The 23,821-nt window shown below is 38.7% G+C and overlaps 1 protein-coding gene across 1 annotated transcript in view; it reads right to left on the reverse strand.

The window, feature by feature from the left end:
- Positions 1 to 283: 283 nt before the first annotated feature.
- Positions 284 to 23,821, reverse strand: part of GAD2 (glutamate decarboxylase 2) — a 48,425-nt gene continuing 24,887 nt past the window's right edge. Inside the window, exons 7-16 of the mRNA XM_042475561.1 lie at positions 23,630 to 23,745; positions 21,110 to 21,189; positions 17,931 to 17,985; positions 13,628 to 13,744; positions 12,664 to 12,728; positions 12,062 to 12,140; positions 11,030 to 11,179; positions 8,083 to 8,190; positions 6,156 to 6,245; positions 284 to 5,239 (exon numbers count right to left, since the gene is read on the reverse strand). Coding sequence (XP_042331495.1) covers positions 5,066 to 5,239; positions 6,156 to 6,245; positions 8,083 to 8,190; positions 11,030 to 11,179; positions 12,062 to 12,140; positions 12,664 to 12,728; positions 13,628 to 13,744; positions 17,931 to 17,985; positions 21,110 to 21,189; positions 23,630 to 23,745 — 1,034 coding nt within the window. The 3' untranslated portion in view covers positions 284 to 5,065. The remainder of the gene's footprint in view (positions 5,240 to 6,155; positions 6,246 to 8,082; positions 8,191 to 11,029; positions 11,180 to 12,061; positions 12,141 to 12,663; positions 12,729 to 13,627; positions 13,745 to 17,930; positions 17,986 to 21,109; positions 21,190 to 23,629; positions 23,746 to 23,821) is intronic.

The raw sequence follows: 23,821 nt of genomic DNA on the forward strand, positions 1-23,821 counted from the left end.
CAAATGATAAGATGACAAACATTGTATATGTGGATAAGAGGGGTTTGAGAAGCTGTGACTGCAGAACGCCATTTTTTCTGTGCTTACAACATAATAAAGCATGCCTTATCAATGTCAGTGCTGAAGCAACAACATGACATAAGCGACAGCTGGAATAAAGCATTCTAGTCCTCTGACCTTTGTGGAATGATGCCATGACAGGAATTCCTGGTTCTTAACAATCTTTCAGGTGAGTATTGGGGGGAAACACAGGGTGAGAGTGACCCTGCAGAAACATGACAACCACATTTTACATTTTTTATTTGGGTTCTGAGTGACACCACCACAGATTTAATACTTGAATCAAATACAAGAAGAACACATTGCCAGGTAGTTCTTTTCCCTAGATGCAACAGACAAGAGTTAACATGGAAAAAGAAAGTCATGCTGGTGCTTATGCACATGGAAGCACCAGGTGAAGATCTTAGACAGATACACATAAAGAATATCTACAACAACTGTAATCAGCTTTATTATTATGTTTTTTAAAAAAATACATGCAAGGTGTAACCCATACCTATAAATCACCACTGATATTCTCCCTGCACTGCCTTTCCTCTGGGGAAGCAGCAGCATTTGATTGCTAAACTGCAAATGAGCCATTTAACAGCATCATTTATCCCAAGTACACAAATTTCTATTTACGTCAAGGAAAGTTGTGCCATCACCATTTGAACAGAGACTGAAGAGCAGCAGTGCTTAAAGGGTGAAACCCAAATGTCCCAATACATGGAGTTGCTGTCTCCTGCAAGGCAAACACAGAGCTGCCCCATCCACTAAAGTGAATGGGAAATGTCCAAATGTACAGGAGACTCCATGGTACCTATTGGAATCTCGGCAGGCAGCACTAAGCTGCTTCAGATCTTATTAGCAGAGCTGGAAAGCTTTCCAAAACTCACAGTTTAATGTAAATAACTGAATGTTGTTTATGAGTATTAGCTTAGAGTTGAAGGAGATGTGATCTACAGCAAGTGAGAATTAGAGGAACTAGAATGAATGCAGTTCTTACAATATCAAGATTCAATACTGCTACCACACAGATAAGGACATCTCAGTAATATATTGTACAAGCTTATACAGCAATTATGTTGACTGGCAACACTGTACAGCTTTTAAATCTAAAGTGCACAGCCCTCAGTCTGAGGTGACAAAAAACATACTATCAATATAATTTAAAAGGCAACACAATTACAGACACAATTTATAATCTCTTTGTTCCTATTTTGCAATGTTACAATGTGCCTGTACCCAAAGTTATGTGTTCTTGATCAAATCACTACAACATTACATTTGTTTGCTTCAAGTATTTGGAGAGAGTGTAAAACAATATTGCTTTACAAACCCAGGTGGCCATGTTGATTTGAGTTAAAGCTAAACCCCAAAATTTAGCTAGGCTTATAAGTGGAGGCATTTCCAAGGCATGAAGCCAATGCATGACAGATTTCCTTTCCACTCCCCAATCAGTCTTCTGCAGCATAGTGATCTCCATATGTTTTACATTACAACTGATATAATCCCTGATCATGCTGGTTAAGGCTGATGGGAATTAGAGTCCATTAAAAACTGGAGGCTGAAATGTTGAGGGAGATTGTCCTACCATATGACCTGTCTTACATCCATAAAGTCTAGGTCAGTGTTTCTTACGCTGTCTAATTTGAACAACCAGCAACTATTATTTTTCATTGTGCCAGGGACTGGCATTGTATAATGCCCATTGGGTAGAATTGTTTCTTTCTTTCCTGGAGACTTGCTAATGGTTCAGGGACCAGCGTTGGTCCAGGAAGCACCACTTTGAATAGTACTGGTCTAGGTCATGGTTGGGAAATATGTGGCCCACCAGATGTTGTTCACTTCTATCTTCCATTAACCCCTGCTAGCATAGCCAATGGCAAAGGATAATGGGAGTTGTAGTTGAACAATGACTTAAAGCCACATATTCCCTTCCCCTGATCTCGGTAGACCTTCAACATGCCACATTTAATGGCCCTTTTCATAAAATGAGGGCTTTCATAAGGAATAACACCTATTATAATAATGACTTGGTATCTGAAGTACTTCAAGATACAGTACACTGGATTCTTATAACAACCTTGTAAGGTAGTTCAGTATTGTAACCCCCTTTCCATGGCACACAATGGAAAGAGATGGTGGCTTAGAGAAGGGCACACAGCACAGAGAGAACCAAACTAAGAATTTTCTCTAGCTAGGAATTTTCTCTAGCTTAGTTTCCTACCCACTGTACTATGCTGGTAGCTGTGAGGTGGAAATAGGATGCTAGAGTATAGAAGTGGAAAATCGGGATCAAATATGGATTCAGCCACAGATCTTATTATGTAGCTTTGGGCATGTCTTTTTCTCGTAACACAGATTATACAGAAAGCTGGTAGGAAGGGAGTGAAGCTACTCTCCAGAAGAAGTGGATAAGAGGTCAGGGGAGAGGATAGAAATATTATGTCAGGGAAAGGAGACTGCAGTTCTATGCATATACAGTATTACTTCTAAATCAGGAATGGAACCAAGATTTAGCAGCCCTGAGCACCTACAGAGTCAGAACTGCATGCAATCATCATGAGTTTTTGAATTACAGAGGGTCTCAGTAGTTGACTGTGGATCCTTTCATACAACAGTGTTATAATACCGTAATTCCACTTTAACTGCCATGGTTACATCCTATGAAATCCTGAGGATTGTAGCTTGGTGAAACTCTAGAGCTCTCTGGTTGAGAGTTCTAAAGACCTCTCCCTAAATTCAAAAACCCAGGATTCCATAGGACAGAACCATGACAGTTAAAGTGGAATCATAGTGCTATAACAGTGTAGTGTGAAAGGCTTCTATGACACACCTGTTTTACAATGGCTGTATGGATTGCACTTAACTATCCCTAATGATGTCAGCACTTGTATGCAGAGGACAGCTGAAATGTTGTACAGAGTGCTCCTTTTTTCTGTGTAAGTTCAAGCATGTCAAAATGTGTAGCACACCAGATCTTATTGGACTCCAGTTTCCATCAGCCCCATACAGCTTGACTACTGCTGATGCATTCACATAGTAATAATAGATCTGGAGCAGAACCTCAACAATTAGGGTTTTTTAAAAATGATATCTCTCATGTTAGCTTTAGAATTTGAGAGATACTGGTCAAAATTCCATTCATGTCTTATGTGGTTGGGCATTTTTATTCACTGTGCAATGCCTCCATTCAGTTCACAGCCACAGAAGCATAGTTACACAGGCACATGTGAACACACATTCTCAGCTGATGCATATCCATATGCACCTGCTGAAGTTCTCAGACGTATTCCTTCATGCTTGTACTTGGTTGACCATTCAATTGTGCCTTCAGTAATACATTCAGTTGTGTAACATTACTATTCAACACAAGGATTGTGTAGCACAATCAACCTGTAACTCTGAGGAGATTTACATTACACAGCCCTGATACAAGATCTTGATCACAGTCCAAAGAGCAACCTTCTCAGCTAGTCTGAGATTCTAGAAGTTCCCCACCTGCAGCAACCAAAGTTGGATCCACAGCCACCATGTTGGTCTGAGCACTCTAGCACCATGTCATGAATCTGTGCTTTGAAGTTAGATTTGGATCCTGGGATTTAAAAAAGGAGAATTTCCAGAGGCTTCTGGAGACAATGCATAGCTATTCTGTCTTCTCCCTAAGAATGTTTCTGGGGGGGGGGGTGTATGGAAAGCCAATTGTGAAGACAAGTAGCAGGAAAAGACAGAAGGGTTATACATGGAAGACAACAACCTCTGGATCCCCATGAAATACTGTGGATGGGGCAGGTCAATTGCATAATCAAAGCCCCATCTGGAAGCACCCAAGAAAGGACTCTTGTTTGGCTGCTAATACAGATTTGCTGGTGAATTTTGGTCTTGTGAATCCAGTCTACTTCTCCTTTCTCCCACCTTCAGGGTAGTTGTCCCAACAAACAGATGCTGAGCTGCTTAAACTTAGAATGTGTTATATACTAAGACATTTCAGGTGTCTTTCATCCACAGCTGATAAAGATAGTTAGTGAATAAGCAATTACTCTGAAGTGTGACCCGTTTTGGAGAAGACTCCACATACAACCCTAGGATTAATCTTGGGTAAACCAATCTCTTATGATTGTGCGTCTGCTTAGCTAGGCCACATGGGAAATATCATTAGGAGTAGCAGCAGCATTTTACAGTTTAACTGCCGTTGGTCTTTGTTTGTTTAAGAGCTGCAGTACTAAACTCTGGAAATGTACAAGACAAAAATCTTAAGTGGATCTGAGAGACATTTCTTTTTAAGAACTGATGTGGGGTCAAGTCTCAAAATAACCACGGTTAAAGATCTGATGCACCACCTTTGAAGGAAAATAAAGGATTTTATTTCTCTTATCATTATTGTTATTATTTGCCCCTGCAGTCATTATAACCCATATAAAATAAAAAAATCTATATTTTACAAAATAGGATCTTTTTAATATATATATTTATATATATTTATATTTATATATTTGTTTTGTAAAATTATATGTATTTAAATACATCTGAAATGTCTGCATGTAAATTAGAAATTCTGTTCTAATAGACTAAGAAAAAAAGGCAAAACGTCTGCATTTTAAAGCATTTTTTTGTTTGTTTTGCTTTATGTTGCACACTGCCCCTCATTTTATTTTACGACAGTTTGGGAGCAAATTTGGCACTATTTTGTTTGGTTACTTTTAGCATAAATTATAATTTTTACTAACTGTACTAAAAGTTGGAAGGGGGGAACTGTGAGCATGTCTTTGATTTCTGATTTGCATGAATGCAGCCTTTTTTATATTACTTCATCAGAAAAGATGTATTCACAAACTCAAGGGTGCGGGGAAAAGACTTTTAAAGAGGAGCAATGTTCTCAGTTTTAAATTGCACTCTACTTTGACGCCACAATATAGAAATAGATTCACTTTGGAACAAACTACAAATACATTCACCACAGTTTGTGACAACTTAATTGTCTACCTAGAGACATTTCAGAAAGGTCTGACAGACCACATGATTATAAATCTTGCCCGAGGCGCTCTATTTCCTCAATCAGAAAATCGATGTCTTGGTAAGCCGCTGCTGGATTGGAGATAACCATGCGGAAGAAGTTGACCTTGTCTCCCAGAGGCTGATAGCTGACCATAGTAGTACCATACTCCATCATTCGGGCTTTAATTATTGGGGCCACCTTCATAAACGTAGTATGAAAAGCAAGTAAGTATTATATGGTCTCAGGATCAAACTAGACATATGACCAGACACTCCATTAGGCAAGAACCTTGGGGCAGAGGTCTAGAACTTCATTGAAATGAATAGCAAAATTCAAAATTAAGCAGGGTTGGCTGATTGATTACATTTTGAAGGAAGTGAAGTAATAAAACACTGCCTAATAACTCCTCCTCCAAGTGAAGGGTCTAAATTTAATTGAACATTAGCAAGAACTTCTTGACAGTAAATGCTGTTCAACAGTGGGAAAAAATGTCTCAGAGAGTGGTGGACCTTCTTTGGTGATCTTTAAACAGAAGTCATATGTCCACTGCTCCATACACATATCTTGCACTGGCAGGGATTTGGATTAAGATGGACCTTGAGGTCCCTCCCAACTGTGATTCTAGGATTCTAAATCCAGACTTTGACATTTCCACTGAGCATCAACATATGAGACTCCTCTTCCATAACATCTAATAAAACACACTCTTATCCTGAGTTTTATGTGTTCTGCCCTCCCCACTGCAAGTGGATTGATTCAATCAAAAAAGCCACAGTCCTGAATTTGAAAGAGTTGAGAAGGGCAGTTGATGACTGGGGCTCTCTGATGTCTCTCAATCAAAACATTCCCATATGGGAAACTCAACTTGACTGCAAGAAACAACAACAGCCTACCCCCCACTCTTCAACTCCATATCCAGGATTTCACTAGAAGATGATGTAGAAATCAACAACCAAACTTAGCTTTTATAAAGTATGTTTCAGCCTTGTACAAAAATTAATTGGACCTCTCCTCCCATAATGCTGGAGTCACCCAAGAATACATCTTATTTATATTATTGATTTCATAACAGGAACTAGCACATCTCCTTCTCCTCTCTGTCTCTTTTGTTTACCTTTGAAAGACGATTCATTCTTTCTTCATTATCCTCCATATTCCGTAAGGTAGGAGGCACATACCAGAAGCAAACATTTGTGTGCTGAGGCTAATGGAAGAACAACAAAATATTTTTAAAAACTAGCTCAGTCACAGTAAAATTTGTGGTTTCTCCCTTCCCGGGTGTTGCTCTTCCTATGAGAGTGATCAAATTGCTGTTTTTCTTTTTTGCTGATTTTGGCACAAACCTGGTAATAATTGTCATCATTGTGATCAATGAATAAGGCAATGTTTCTTGTAACATATCCTGAGGAAATCACACAGTGATATAAATCACTCCAAGTATGTGTCTTCAGAAGAATGAGACATAAAAATTCTATGAACAGGGCACTGGAAGATAGATGTGTGCGACTATGTGTGTGTCTCTCTTTGTGTGCACACACATCTTCAAATCACCCATTGACTTATAGCAACATAAAGAAATACATATGGTTTTCTTAGGCAAGGAATACTCAGAGATGGTACAAAGCAGTAAAAGAGCTTTGCATACACAAAAATTAGAGTTCAGTACCTGTTATCTTCAATCAAAGGATTTGGTAGCAGGTAATGGAAAAGGTCTTGGTATGGTGGAGAACTACTGCCAGACAGATTAGACCAAAGTTTCAAAATACTCTTTGGACTGTTCCTCACAGAATCCTCCAGCCAGCAATGGCCATCCTGGCTGAGGATTTCTGGGGGCTATAACCCCCCAAAATAACTGTTCTAAGCTTGGCAGTACATAGTATTGGGCCCATGGTTACCACATGTCATAACTTAGATAGGGAATTCCTCTGGCGGAAGTATTCAGTCCAATCATGGTCTCTTGCCTAAGTCTCCCTCATTTTGTGGTGACCTATTGTATTTCTTTTTTAATTATGGAAAATATTTTCCAAACATATATGTTTATAGGTAAGTTAAGTAATAGCTCATTATGCAGATATCTGTTTTCTTTTGTAAGATGTTTGTCCTTTGTTACTGTGTGTAAGTGTAAGTGGTTACCCAAACTAACCAGAGGTACAAAGGCTACTAAGGCTACTTTCACTAGAGAAAAAAAAAACATTTCTGGAGCTGGATCTATTCTTTATAGCATGTTCTGGGATCTCTCCACACATATTCTTGACGCCCTTTCTCTGTCACAAATGCTTTGGGGCAATGGGTTTCCAACTTTGGTTTTCTGGACGTTTTGGCCTTCAGTTCCTACAAGAGCCAGTCTACATAGTCAATGGGATTTTGGGAGTTACAACCAGGGATTCTGGCTCAGAAATGCAAAACAGCTGAAGGAAACATGGCTTTGGGGACATGCAGTATAAAAAAACTGATTGACAACAACTGTGCAAAATCTGCCTACTGCTGGCTAGGATGCCAGTTGTGGTCCTTGCGCCAATCTTGCATTAATGAGAAAATACAACAATTCTGCCATTGTATTAATGAGTTAGTACAACAATTCTGCCAATGTTGACATCAGTGCTGGTCAACTGTGGCCTTCCAGATGTTTTGGGGCCAGCTTCCATAACCCCATGCCATTGACTTCACTGCTTAACACTCATGGGGGTTTATTGGTGTCTTGTAGCATCTTTGAGACTAATTGTGTGAAAGAAGTTGATGGGGATTGTAAGCCAAAAACTCTGGAGGGTCAGCTACTATTCCTGGCTTATGTTGGTTCCTTCCAGCACAATGGGCAAGAAAATTAGTTAACAAACTGTTCCTTGGAACCCAAGTTGTTTTCCACCCCCCTTATGAAGTAGATTTCCTTATTAATAAGATCCTGATTGCTAGTACATAGGTGAAAATTCTCTAACGAAATACTCCTATGTATGCTTACTGGAAAATGTTGCTTCCTCTCAGTGTGTATGAGTCAACAGACTTTGGACTAAGGCCAGATATTCAAAGTTAGAGTAAATACATACCTTTCCATCAAATACCATTTCAAAGCCTTCTCTGTTCTTTATTTTGTTATACAGGTATTCTGCAAGGTCCAAGCACTTGTCAATATGAGCTTCAAATCCTACAGTGCCCTTTGGAACAAAGGAAGAAAGAGTGACACTGAAAGGGACTAAAGCAAAAAAGAAAAAGAAATCATCAAAGCCATCATTATAAGGTGGTGTCACACAACCTTGCATTCTCCAGATATTTTGGACTTCAGCTCCCAGAAGCCCCAGCCAGAATAGTCAATGCTTAAGGCTTCTGGGTGTTGAAATACAAAGCATCTGGTGTTCTAAAGATTGCAAATGCTGCTATGCTAATCAGTCAACAGGTCCAAGAAGACAAGCCCTGATCACTCATAGTTGTATATGGAATGAGGCATACAGTTGAAGACATTAACCTTGGAGACCTGATTGTACACAGTACATGAATGCTTTGCAACAGTGTTAATTTGTAAGAGTTCATTGGAGAGAGTTGTAATGATGTAATATTAGCCAAACATGTTCTTCTGTTTTGGTCTCCTAATGAAAAAATACCAGATTTTTAAAAAGTTGTCTGCCTCTTCCAAAGTTCTTACTGGTCTGAGCTGTTTAAGCATCTTTTCTGAAAGTTCAATGTTTCATAAGCTAATACTCAGCATTTCTAAACTGGACTGAAACAAATGGATTCCTTCTTTGATATCGCCTAGCTAGCAGTCTCTCTTTTGGCCGACTACCATGTGTAGGGTTTTTAAATAATACATGTGGTTTTTTAAAAAGTTAATTTAAAATTTAAACCATGAAATATATAAATAATTGAAATAAATAGCCAATGGCATTTTAAGTAATCAAAATGTATTAATTGACTTATTCACTAATTAACTGATTAACCTCTAAAGCCTTACTCTTAAAAAAAATCAGTTTTAATAGGTGTCCCATTTAAAATATAGTTTCACATTTTAACTGAATGAAATTATAACATATTCAGCAGCATTTCAAAGGGTATTCAATATACTAAACATGCTGGATCCTATCCAGCACTTCAGCAAACAGAAAGCCTTACATGACCCAAAGTGGGACTTGCTCTTTGTGGAACTTTTCTGTTTGTGGAAAGGGCTGTGAATCAGTGAAATCCTACACCGACAGAAGTATGGGAAATGACTTCACAGTTGGTCCTCATCCATGCAACATCCCATACCATGATTCAGGTTGTGACTAGCATGGCCCTGTGTACTAGTCTGGCCTCTCTCTCTCTCTTTCACTGTATAAATTGTGAGAACATAAAATAAGGCCCTGGAAGTCATCCATCAACCATTAGGACAGGAGTTGGCCTAGTGTGGCCTTTGGGCCATTTTTGATGCCACCAGAGGTCCCAAGGTATTAATTGTGAACACGAAGTGACTTCCAGATACTTCCTATTGTTTGTTTGTTTATTTATTTATTGAACTGGACTTACAATGGACCAGGGGTGGCCAAAAACATGGTGAAAATGCTCAAACACCTCATGCAAGTGTTTTTGGAGCTATTTTTGAGCAAATAATAATAATAGTAATAATAATAATAATTTATTTATTTACAGGGATGTGTGGTTCGCCAAGGTTTCCTTAGCTTCCCACAGTTGCTCAGCCCTGTAAGAGCACCTGGACATCAGGTTGAATAGGTACACAAATAATTCAGTCACAGGCTCTTCCACTATACCAAATAGTATGCTACGATTCTTGTATCATACATGTATGCAGATCTGTGTCCTTTTCTGTCCCTTTTTTAGCCTGTATTTCTTCTAATTTTTAGGGATGGCTAAGTGACTGCTTTTGTGATCAACTAGCTATGCATTGTGGGATGTCAGTTGTCTGATAGTTCATTTTCTTTTTATTTCTATGCATGACCACACTAGTAACCATCCCTACTTGACTGAGAGACTGCATGCAGCTTAATAGACACATGGAGAATCTGTGTAAGTTTCTGTAATTATTTTGGATTGTAAATCCAAAATCTCCCAGACTGGTTTCTGGGAGTTGTTGTTCAATAAAGTAAATTTTCAAAGCTCTTATCACCAGGTATCCTGATCTGATTAAAAGCAATAGCAACCTAGTTCAAAGCTGTTAACTTGATGATGATCATGGTGAAATAAGACAGCAAATGCTACTTAAAATGTTTATTTCTTGTGGGCTATTTGAATAAATATCTTCATTCACTGTGAAAAGGAAATCTTAATAGAGAAATCTGAAATCATTAAGTGGTAAGTATTTATTTGGCAGCATTTCCCAACCGCAACTAAACTGATCCTTTGAGATTCCTCACAAATGTGCCCCAAGAAAGGACAGATTTTTAATTAGTTTCCCCACATTAATAATATGCCTGCTTTTAATTGCTACATAAAATGGAAGCAGGTGTTCTAGTCACAGTTTTGCCATGTCTTGTTTTAAGAATTCCTGCAACCAAATCCTCTGTGTTTCTCAAAAGCTTTTAGCCTGATTACATTAAAACATAACTGCTGTGCTGCCAAGTTGCCTAGAGCTGAGGCTTCAGCAATTGCTCCATGAGGTTATAGGCTCTAAACTTGAAAGAAACACATGATTTCCTATAGCTGGAATGTGCTTTGACAATTATTAGTCATTTGTTCATTCCCATGGCTGTGATTTTACCCATCTCTCACATAGATACCTTGCATTAGGGAGGCTTGTGCACAGATCTACCACACTACTGAGCACTAGTTGCCTAACAATTCACACACAACTCTCCCTTCTCCCTGGTCAACACAATGGTTGAACTGAGGCTGGAGCGTTGTTGCCTTAGCTCATAGGTAGGAGACTACCAAAATTTGGTGGTACAACAAAATAAAGCAACCTTGGCTTACTCTTAAAGTTCAACTTTTTCCTAACTGTATTTTTGCAGATCACAACGGCACTCATTCTGATTGTGTTATACCAAAACATATCACGGAAATGCTTACCTTTGCCCTCCACATCAGCCATAGTTTGAAGACATCCACATGGCGCCCACATTGCAAGGCCTTGTCACCAGTGTCATATGACAAGTCATAATGTTTGTCTTGTTGAAAGAGGTAGGAAGCATGCATTTGATTGCAGCTTTGCATCAGTCCCTTTAAAAAAACAGATATACAAGCACATCAGTAGGTGATATTATTTATCCCTTTGCAAGTGGTCATGCTGCCTGAGGATTCTGGGAATTGTAGTTTTTTCAAGCTCTGGCTCCAAAGCCAGCAAAAAGGTCAGTAGTATTATCCTTGGACTGCACTATGTATTTCTGAACATTCTTTCCCATTTACTCCTGCCTTGATAGCTGACTAAACTTAGAAATATTCAGGTGAAAATGTGTAATTCACCTTTCAGCTCTTAACAGTAGGCATACAATCTCTAGGTAGTTATTACGAATGGGAGACTGCCTGTAAGCAATGTGTTTCTGAGCTCTTAAATCAGTTTGTAATAGAGTGAAGAAACCTACAAATTCATCAGACCAGCCTCTTGCCAGTGCTGAAGTCCATCTAGGGGACTTTCCATCTTGGCTAGATAAAGCTCCCTGTAACATTTTTAAAAAAATCTCCATTCTTACAGGAAAGGAGTATAGCCTAGGCCAGTGATAGAGCAGATCCTACAGGGCCAGGAGATGTTACACAGATGTAACTATCAATACAGAATATAGAATATTGGTGATTTTAGGTTTCCAGTGGTTGTAGCTGTTTCTTGGCTTTGGGGCTAAAACGGGACATCATATCAAAGCGCTGAACCCCCCCTTTTTTTTTTGGACTACAGTTCTGCCAGCCAGTGTAGGACATTTAGGATAAGAGAAGCTCTAGTCCAAAAAAGGTAACTTTTCCAGGGTTGCTACACATTTATCTTTTGGTTTGATTTGCAGCTTCTACCCAGACACATGACCCTTTATGTCACAACCGCAGAAAAACCACCCAGATCCCACCCAATAAAAGGCCAAAAGTGAAAAGATATGCAAATGTATGGAGATGTACTTCTTCTCGAACAAGCAGAGCAGAACACTGTAGAGGGACCCCCATCATCTTGTGTGGATTCCACGTCACAGAGTTAGCCCTAGAACATAAATAAGGGGATGAATTATGTAGTTCCTAGGCTTTATGATATAAGGATGATGAGAAGAAGCACTGAGTGAATAACAGAGATAAAATAAAAGGAACTTAACCATGTTTTTTATGCTATTAAAGATCTAGCCATTTATTTCAACAGTGATTAGAGTTTGAAAAATAGCTTCAAATTATATCTTTGACAAGCGTATATTGATTGATGTGCTATAACTCTGTTAGAAAGTGAGCTGGAGAGCAGTGGCATCCTGTAATTTTAATTTGCAGCAACTTTACTGACAGCAGGCATGATCCAGTCAGAGACTTCCACTGGTGAGATCCAGCAAAACTGACAGCAGATTAATCCATTTCTACTCCAGCCCCAAAACAGGCTCTAGGTAGCTGGGAATACCTCTGATGACTAGAAGAGGTGAGTCGAAGAGCAAGCTATTGTAGCCTCCAGACTGACACTGGATTTAGCCCAGTTACTCCAATATTCAGCAAGCAGCATTTAATAATATGTCTGTGAGTCTTACCTTTCAATGCCATTTAACTTCCATTTATGTTTCCTTGACATCAGCAGACCACCACCCCATGCTCCCTGGAAAAAAGCACACAGACAGTAACTGTTAATTTTGTTGTTGTGTGTGCTTTCAAGTTTCCGACTGTCGGCAACCCCAAGGTGACCATATCATGGGATTTTCTTGGCAACATTTGTTCAAAGGAGGTTTGCCATTGCCTTCCTCTGAAGCTGAGAGCATGTGACTCACACAAGGGCACCCAGTGGGTTTTGTGGCTGAGCTTGGAATCAAACCCTGGTCTCCAGAGTCATAGTCCAACACTCAAACCACTATGCCATGCTGGCTCAGTGACACTGAATTCAGAGGATGGATATCCAAATGAATTGAGTCACTTTTGGAAAAATGTTGTCGGAGGAGTAGATAAAATAGGGAAAGGACATAGATGCTGATGAAATGGAATTTATCATGATCAGGTGTGATAATGGCACCAATGTGAGTGGGTTTTAAAATAGAAGACCCCCCCCCCACACACACACAGTGTTTTAAGGGCAAGAAGCTACTCTATTGTATTTTGCAAGTCTATGCATATATATGATGCTACATAAATAAATCAATAAATTAATGGCAGATCAGTGTGCCAGTTATCGTTAAACTGTATCATGAGAACCAAATAAAATCTCAGTATACCAATATTAAATGCTGAAAAGAGACTAAAAGGCTATTTATTTCTCTACAATAACCAGAAAAAGTAAATTTTCAGCGTTTTGCAAGGGACAAAAATGGAAGATGTTCACCATCTTTAAGATTCCCTGAGAAGCCATGATTCTTTAAATCCTCTGCAGACTCTGCAGAGTCTTGCGGAGCTTATTTTCACATTTAACAGCATGACTTTGGTCCTGGAGTATATTTCTAGATTAGATATTATTAGAGATTCTAGTATTGGTAATGAAGCGCTTGAAGATACTGATTCCATACTTACATCAACATGCATCCAGATCTTGTACTTCTTGCAGATGTCTGCAATGGCTATCAGTGGGTCAAATGCCCCATAGACTGTAGTTCCTGCTGTGGCACTTACTAGGAAAGGAACAAATCCCTATGGGGGGAAAAAGAGGAAAATGTTCCAATAGAAATAACATTCTTTAGATGATCCATTATCTGCCACAAAGCACCTGCCATGGACCTGTTGGGAAGTGAATTGGACAGAGACTTCTTATAAGTAGTAAACAACACACAAAGCACAGTCTTTGGCTCTGTCACTCTGGCTGCATTTGCCCTGCAGAAATAATCCAGGTTGACACCACTTTAATCACTATGGCTCAATATTATGGAATTCTGGGAACTGTAGTTTGTTGTAGCACCACAGCTCCCTGACAGAGAAGGCTAAATGTCTCGCAAAACTATGCTTCCTAGAATTTCATAGCACTAATCCATGTCAGTTAAAGCAGTGTGAACCTGGATTATTTATGCAGTGCAGTTGCAACCTCTGTGTCATTTGAGCCTGGTGCCAGACTTGTGATACTGTGAATGAGGGACAATCCATTGAACCTGAATTCTCACAAAAGAGATGTCTTGTAGGTAGTAATAGATGTCCTCTTGTGTCCAGGAATAAGATGTTCAGCCTGTTCTAGATGTGGTTGAACTCTTGCCATAAAATTAATTTTGTAGCATGGGCTGCTTCTGGATTCAAGACTGTCTCTTGAGGCTCAGCAGACCCAACTGTCCCTTGAGGCATCAGCTATAACTATTCTTGGGCATCACTAGCCATATTCTGCTAACCTCCCGCTTGGATTATTGCAGTGGGATAGGATTGCTTCTGAGGATGACCCAGAAATGTCAATAACTGTGGAAGACATTGGTCAGAGTTCTAAATACTGTAAAGTATCCTACTTATGTAGCACTGTATGGGATCCTATTTAACCATTTGTAACATTAATACCATATCATATCTGTTATCAATATTACACCAGTCTTAAAGAATAGTATTAGCTATTAGCCTCTTAAATCAAATTGAGGTGCTGCAGTTTACCTTTAAATTCCTAAAAGTCTTATTTATTTGATTGATTAATATTCCACCTATCTCTCAAAACCTGGGCTTCCAGCAATAATCAGTTAAGAATAAAAACTTATGAAGATTTTTAAGGTACTGAAAAAACAGATATGGTATTGTGTTGTGAAGTAGATGTGATAACTGGATTACTATTTCCCCTGCTTTACAAAGGACAACCATATGCTGGAAGGGTTGTTTATTTGAATGTATTTTCTATTTAAAAGGCTTTCTGGTTTTAGTCCAATTGAAAGATAAAGAATTATAAGGAGAGAGACCCGAAAGGATCTTGAGGTTGCCTATCCAAAGTTAGTACATGGACAGCAGGTTATGGTACACAGGCCACCTGGTCACAGTCTTCTCTATTATGGTGAGATGTGTTGTGTTAATTTAAACTACAGCTGGAATTTTATTGGTGCATTACACCAGCAGAAAAAGAGGGAAAAAAACTTTTGATGCAGTGACATCTAAGAGAAGTAAGGCATTGGTGGAATAAGCTGTCTAAATCTAGCAGATTTTTTCTGCCTTTCCTTGCAATTCCTGTATGGCTTTGGAAAAAAATATAACCACTGCCATGGTGCATCAACAGGATTGTGGCCATTATTGCCAAATCTACATTTATGTATCTATAAATTTCTTTAAGCTAATGGTATGCAAATTGATGTACTATTTTGTTGCCCTTTTTGTGCTGGATAAAGGACCCCCAATTATGTTCCGTTATATTACGTCAGTATTACCACCCATTTACATCCTCCTTTTATCTTCTCCATTTGCAAGAGTTATCGCTGTTTCTACATGTAGGTGGCAGCAAATTGCCAAGGCCGCAAAAACATATTGATGTTTTGTTTACAGAAAGCTTTCCCCAGCATGTAATAAAATGGCCATCTAGAATGGACATGTCTGCTTTTCACTTCTCAATTTTGTTGAATAAGCAGCCTACATGCATTGATGTCACTGCTGACTTCACAAGGCTGATAGAAGCGTGAGTTAGCGGAAGCCAGAGGTTTTGCGGAACCTGATACAATTAACTGGTTTCTCTTTGCAATGCCCAAAGTGAAACAGCAACTCAGTGAGGGGCGGCCTCACTCCTTTTGCAACGTAACTGTAAATTTAAGTTATATTTAGAGTTTATGGGAGTGTGACAAAGTATACTGGAGAAGAGTATGTTTTGCATGACAGCCAATAGTTTATAGCATTCACTTTGAAAAATTAATAAAAATAAAGTTTTTCAGTTTCTTATGGCCAAGAGATGTTTTTAAAAAATAAAATAAAACAGTAATCAGAACTGTAACTAAAGATTTTCTGAAGAGGACTTATAACTACTTGAAATTACTTTTTAGTATGTATCTACATTTTAAAAGTAACTGTCCAAGCACTGGCTACAGCTGGATAGTTCAGACTTTTCCACAGGAAGCCTTCTACAAACAGTCTGCAAAGATTGTATTTGCCTCTTTGCATCTAGTCTGGTTTATTGGGTGAGTTTCAGACAACAACACTTTGGAGTGAGAAGAATCTGAGCATCAGTCATTTTAAAAGTAGGCTTTGGTACAACCACACAAAGTTGGATACAGGGTTCAAGACTCATGGGGGTGGCTTGCTTGTTTTAATACCTAGCAAGACTGAGGCTGAATCTGCACTGCAGCAATAATGCAGTTTGACACCTCTTTAACTGCCATGTTGCAATGCGATAGAATACTGGGAATTGTAGTTTGTTATAACACCAGAGCTCTCTGACAGAGAAAGCTAAATATCTCACAAAACTACAAATCTCAGAATTCTACAGCACTGAGCCTTGGCAATTAAAGTGGTATCAAACTACATTATTTCTGCAGTGCAGATGTAGCATGAGACAAAGAGATTTTGCAACACATGGCAAAGGACAATGTATAGACTGTGTACAGAAGCTGATGAGACTGTCAGCTGAATTCCACTTCAACACAACTGACAAAACAGTGTTTTCGCTGCACCTGAACACAGCAGTCTAGCTCAGAGCACACAGGGCAAGCCAGGAGGCACACATAGTTCTGTTTTCTATCATTTTTACTGCAGACGTCCATGAAGTAGTTGGTTCACTCTGCCTAATGATAGGACCAATATTGATGCCCAACTGAAGAGTGGAACACAAAATCAAATCATGAGAACTATCAGTGGCATATCAACATTGGAAGCAATGGAAGGGTCTAGCTCTGGAAAACACAGATTGCATGCAAAGGATCCAGATTCGATCTCTGGCATCTCCAGTCAGATCTAGAAAAGACTTTTATCTGAAATCCTGCCAGTTAATCCTGCCACGTTCAGTCCTTAGTAGACAGATGGAATGGCAGTCTGACAGGATCTAGGGCAGCTTCTCAAGCATCTATTGGGCAGCTTGGATCATCTAGTTTTGTATCTTTATGGTGGCTGGCAACAATTCTCTCTCCCTAACCTCAAAGTAGGAGCAAGTCTTTCCAAGATTTATTATTTGAAGCCAAAGTAGACATGACCACGAATGTGGTTTTGAATGTAATGTAATTTGCAGGTTTTTTTTTTTAAAAAAATGTACATCACAGAAACTGGAGGATTGTGATAATTATTTGGATCACAGCAGGCATGCATGGAGAAGGAATTTAATTCTTCCTTCTCCTGCTGCATTCCTGAAGAAAATCTCTCCACTGAGACTGGCATTTTGCATTGAGAGTGAGAAAATTGCCAATTGCCTCATGTGGCCCACAGGAGCCCTTTGCCCACCCTTGCATTAGACGCTCACATTAGACATTTATACAACCCATTAAACACGCACACCAGCTCAAGCACACTGAAAAGTTGTATTTTAATTTCATTTTATCCATAGAAGTTGGTGCCCAAATCCTCAGCCCTTCATGAAGTAGCACTTAAAATAACTAAACAATAAAACAAATAACAAATTAACTAAGCCACTCCAGATGCAATTCATAAACAACAACAATCCAATTAATACTGAAGTGATAACAGATGCATCACAATACTAAATGGTAAAAAGAATGCAGAGACCCAATGTAAATGTATACACATGAATAGCATTAGAAAACCTTTTAACTTGCTTCTGTTTTCCCCTATCTGATGCCTTCCAGGGTATAGTTCCTATCATCTTCTACTAGCACAACCAATTGCTGTGTTAGATGGGGAAGATGGAAAATTAAGTCCAACACATCTGGGGGGCCTCAGGTTAAGGAAAGCTACTGTATGGCACAATGACGGTAGGCAGAAATGTACTTGCCTTTTGCTTTGCTTCAATGATTCTCCTTTCAAGATCAGATGGGATCATTTTGCCTCTGGAATGAAGACATCAAAAGATAATGGTTACCAATTTGCTATCATGACTTTTCCAATCATTCTGATACTCAGATGGTTGAGACGTTCCAGACCTTGGAAATCTTTTTTTATTACAACTCCCAGAATCCCCAACCAGCATGATCACTATCATTGTGGCTGGGGATTTGGGGACTTAAACTTGTTCAAGCTGTGAGGAGTTCTATTTGCCACTTACAAGCATTAAAAAACAAAACCCCAACCTACTTGTACTTAGCAACAGAGCAGGCTGCCTTACATTGAGTTTGGCCATTGGTCTAACACAGTACTGTTTATTCTTGCTGCCAGTGGATTTCCAAGGTTTCAGGCAGGATTCTTTTCTAGTCCAATTTAGAGATCTCTAGTAATCTCTGATGATCTCCCATCTAGGTGCTAACCAGGCCCAAACTGTTTGCTTCCAAAAGCAGGAGAGAATTGGTATGTTCATGGTGGTAGGGTTGTAAAGCAATGTTTTATCCGATTTTGGTCTCATATCAAAATCATTTTAAATTCCTGCATACCAACTTCAGTACTGTGTGATGTCAAGATCCTGATGTAGCGGTTTGAGTGTTGGACTATGACTATGGAGACCAGAGTTTAATTCCTGGCTTGGCCATCAGACCCACTGGGTGACCTTGGGCAAGTCACATGCTCTCAGCCTCAGAGGAAGGCAATGACAAACCTCTCTGAACAAATCTTGCCAAGAAAACTTCATGATAAAGTCACTATAAGTCAGGAATGACTTGAAGGTACAAAACAAGAACAAACTATCTTCTCATCTTGTTATTCAATTCCATTGATTAGGTTATTCGGTTAGTTTTATAATGGATATCAGTACTGTTACTGATATCAGTAACATTTCCATTAACCTGAAAACATGTACACACAAAGCTAGATTAATGCTTCAAGGAGCCACATGGAAACCAATGAGACCAAGGTCCAAAACACACTGTAGAAATAATTCAGTCTGAGGCATCTTTAACTGCCCTGGCTCAATACTAGGGAATTCTGGGAACTATAGTATTGTGAGACATTTAGGCCTGTTACAGACAGCCAAAATAAAGCTGCTTCGAGTCACAGTGGAGGTATGGTGTTTCAATGGTGCATGCGTCCTAAGAGTCCAGAAGTCACACCAAAGCCATGCTCCAGCCCTAAGAACTGGAGCGTGGCTTTGGTGTGGCTTCTGGACTCTTAGGACACATGCATCATTGAAACACCATACCTCCACTGTGACTCGAAGCAGCTTTATTTTGGCTGTCTGTAACAGGCCCTAGTCTTCTCTGTCAGAGAGCTCTGGTCCCAATATAAACTACAGTTCCCAGGAATCCCCAGCAGTGAGCCAGGGCAGTTAAAGCAGTCTCAAACTGGGTTTTTTCTACAGTGTGTTTTGGACCTTAGTTTACTTATGATGACTGAAATCCCATTAGTTGCACTGGGTTTACGCAAACCACGATAAGCCTGGATACAAACAATATTCCATGTTTGATAAGGAAATTCACTGGCAGTGTATCAATGAAAGAATTGTGTTCTTCAAAAAAAAAATAGTACAAACTGTTGTAGAAGTATCTTTTAGCTTGGAAATAAACTGAGAAGTATATGGTAACCTTATTGTGTTATCATTACACATATTTTGTTTGTTACACGTTTTTAAATTATATACACAGTTTATATACCAGTCCAATAACACAATTTGTCTGGGCGTCTCACAAATAAAACCAACATTAAAATACAAAATAAATAATAAAATGTCTAAAAACTAAAATAAAAACACAACCCGCAAAAACACCTCCCCAAACAATTCAAAGATGAATTTTGAATGGAAAACTCCAGGATAAAGGTGTGAAGTTTTTAAAAAGGTCTAAGGATGCTAGGTGAACAAATATATTATTTTTGGATATACACAAATTCCAAAAAGCTGGCAACCAGTGAGCCTCTTTCAGAAGGACACTCCATAATCAGGGTGACATTCTCGCAAAAGTCCCTTTCCTTAGGACAGTGGCTCTCTTCCTTTGGTCCTTGAGGTGTTTTGGAGTTAAGCGCCCAGAAGCCCCATCCAGCATAGCTAGCAGCCAGGAATTCTGCCAGCTGAAATCCAAAATATCTGGAGCGTCAGATTAAGAACCACTTGAGAACCAGTCTTGGTAGTGGTTTAAGCACTGGATATGACTCTGGAGATCAGGGTTTGAATCTCTGCTGAGCCATAGAAATCCACTGGGGGACCTTGGGGAAGTCACATTCTTTTAGCCTTAGAGAAAGACACCAAATTACAGATTACAGGATTGTGTAGGAAAGTTAAAGTATGGTGTCAAATTGCTTTATTTTTGCAATATGGATAACCCCCTGTGGGTTTTTATGGCTGAATATGGATTCAAACTCTGGCCTCCTAGAATCCTAGTCCAGTCTCAGGCAGAACTTTACACTCTGCCACACAATGCAGAATCTAAGCCAGTATATACTCGACATACTGCATATACTCGACTATAAAGTGACTTCATGTGTAAGTCAAGAGCAGGTTTAGGTGCCAAAATTATAGATTTTGATATGAACCGTGGATAATTTGAGGGTAAAACTTAAAGATATGAACCAAGGATCTAACAAATGAAGGAAAGGAAAACAATACCAAAAAACTTCAAAAAATTCCAGAAGGCATGTCTGTGCTCATATTGAAGGCTGGACAGATGAGAGAATAGAGAGTGGGAAGTCAGTGCTTCCAGGACAGATTACACTCTTGCCTTTCACCAGGAGATGGTTCCTTTTTTAAATAAGAGTTAAACTACAGTAATGACTTTGGCCCATGGATAAGTCGACTCAGGTTTTTGGGGTTAATTTTTTTACTAAAATTTTTAGACTTATAAATGAGCCTATACAGTAGGTAATGTGTTTTTAAAACAACAACTATAGAAACATGAACAGTTAGTTTACCTGGGTCTGAAGTGAAAAAACATCCGCACACAAACTGAGCATTAATGCCTATAACACCTTTTGAACTCAGTGAAAAGATTTTGCTGGTGTACAACTTACTTATGGCAGTCAGTTTAATATTTTCCCTTTTCCTTTCTGTCATAATCAAGGATTGGATCTTCCTAAAGTGATAAAGAATTTGCTTACCTCTCATCACATCTGATCAAAACCACACTGTCAGTACCAATTCCTAAGGCTGCTGCTCCTTTCTTCACAGAAAAATGACTCTGAAAAAGGACATGGATTATTATTTTTTACAATGTTTATAACCTGCTTCTTCAGCTGCTAAAGAATCATGAAGTGGTATCATGATGGGGTGGGTGGGAAGAAAACCCACCAGGAAAGTTCCTGTGCAAATAATACTCAGGTATGGGTGCAGACCATGGTGAAATAAATTGAAGATTTATTATAGGGAAGCTAAGCATTTGTATTAATACTAATGTCTCCAAAAGACTTATGAGTTATGTCCAATGGCAGAGAAAGCTTTGATAGATGACAATCCAATTCATTCAATTCAGGAAAAAAGACTAATCCTGATTTAGAAGTTATATTTTATAAGATAGTGTTGCCTTGAGTTACAGGTTAATATAGATACATGGAAAATGGGAGGTCAGGGGGAATTAGAAAAGAGAAAATACAGTCCCTAATAATCATGTAATTAACAGTGGCCAATAGTAAAACACTATGACAAAATGAATTGCGCGAGTAGTCAGTATATCTATCCGTACATACCTAGTGGTCTATCTCTGTACATAGCAATCAATGTATCTTTCTGTGTACACACAACAGCACAGATAAAATGAGATGTGACTGCTCCTTATTTACATATCCTCCACAGGTGAAAACAGGGGAACGTAAGACCAAGCAACATAAAAATGGGCTCACATTGGCAAACATTTGTAATGAGGGACTAGGAAAGGCTGCAGCTGTTTGCTTTTGCTTGAGGGTACTGGGAAGGGCAATATTCCATCCACTCTCCTCCATCAGCTGAGCCTATTGAGTACAAACTAGTTCATCACTTTGATTTGAATAGTTTTTAAATTGTATTTGTAATTTTTATACAGTTTTATCATTGTGTATATATTGTATTTTTATTCTGTACTGCTGTATTGTTGTATTCTTTTGTTCTGTACACCGCTTTGATCAATGCGGAAAAGCGGTATAGAAATAAACTTTATTATTATTATTATTATTAATAATAATAATAATAATATTATTTCAATTTGCAGCAATTTTAAGTAATCTGAGGAAAGAGGAGGGAATGTGGTGTGGTGGAAATTCCTTGTTGAAATAAAAAGCTATAGAAAGATGGAGTCACCTTTGTCAGCCAGAGAGATGGTTTTTGAAATAAAGGCTTGGAGTTTAGAAAAACTAGAGCAAAGGAATAATGAGTGCATCTTGACCTGGATGGAAGCTGGCACCAGTAAAAAAGACATAACATAAACTACTGAGATAAGGATACATAGTTGACATTCAGAAGCAAGGTTAGAAGGAAGGCTAAAGGAGGGGGTAAGGAGTGATGATGAAGTTTTAATGTATGCATGTATTTCTGTTCTGATTGTAAGAATTCTGTATGTTTAAATTGTAATTAGCCAATCAGGTGTATTGAAGAAGCTTCTTTGTCTTCAATAATATAAAAAGAGCCATTTTGTCTTGTTCGGGGCCTCAACTTTTTGGAACTTGAATTCCACTGAGTTCAATGTTTTCCTTTGTCGACAATTGGAAATAAACTTATGGATTTTCAATTACTAGGTCCTCTTGCCAATTCTTTTGCTCTGTCAGTCCTAGATTTTTAAGTTTCCTGAAATTTCTGTTACAGTGGGAGGAGTGGAGAGAAACTGGGACATTTTAAAAACATCTGAAAAAGTGGAATGATAGAGGATTAATTGAGACTGTCCTTGTCAAATCAGGTCAATTGGAGGGTATATATTTATTGAAAGCTGCTGTTCATATTTCCTCCCAATTTAGAGGAAGGCTATGGTCCATGGACCACATGCAGCTTCAAGTCTGGTTTAGAGGCCTCAAATGGTTCCCCACCCCCATTTTTTAAAATGCTATTTTCCCATTCAAAATGCCTTTCTCTGTCCTTGGTCACTTTCAGTGACAAAAACAAGACCATACTTGGAGGTGTTTAAAGAAAGTAAGTAACATTTTAACCTATTGTAGTATAATGGCTAAATATCAAAAGAGTGAGCCAGAAAGTCTTACTTTCAGATCTCCTGTAAATAAAGATATGTCCCTTCAGAAAGACACTGTCATTGAGGATCAGCCTTATATCTGCAGTACTGGGATAGTAATATTGAGTAACCTTTCATTTTCCCAATATAATGCATTTCAGAAAGGGGGAGACACAGTATACAGTTCCTTTCATAAGAAGGAGGGAAGGAAAGGAAAAAGCGAGAGAAAGAGAGAAGGAAATCCATTAAATAAGGCTTAAACAAATAAGTGATTATATAGTCTTAAATTCAATTGTTGTTCCCAACTAGAGTGGATCCATTGAGCAATGGAATGTACATAAGTGCTGACTTACTAAATTACTATTAATTTAATGAATCTATTCTAGCTTGGAATAACAACTGGATTTTACAATTACAAAATCATGGTAAGAAAGTGTTGTTTAGTAAGCAAAAGTAAGCTTAGCAAAATGATGAAAACAGAAACACGTACATGCTCTGATGTGAAGGCAACAAGTCTTGGAATAGCTGCCATTCCTTTCTCCTTAACTTCTGGGAACATCTTGAAACGTGCAACCAACATAGCATACATGTTAGATATGGCACCACCTGGAGTCCACAGTAACACACTGTTACCTCTTCTGTTCACACAATTGCATGGCTTTAAGCACAAACAGCATTTTCC

This window comes from Sceloporus undulatus, chromosome 6, assembly GCF_019175285.1.
Source record: "Sceloporus undulatus isolate JIND9_A2432 ecotype Alabama chromosome 6, SceUnd_v1.1, whole genome shotgun sequence".
NCBI lineage: Eukaryota > Metazoa > Chordata > Lepidosauria > Squamata > Phrynosomatidae > Sceloporus > Sceloporus undulatus.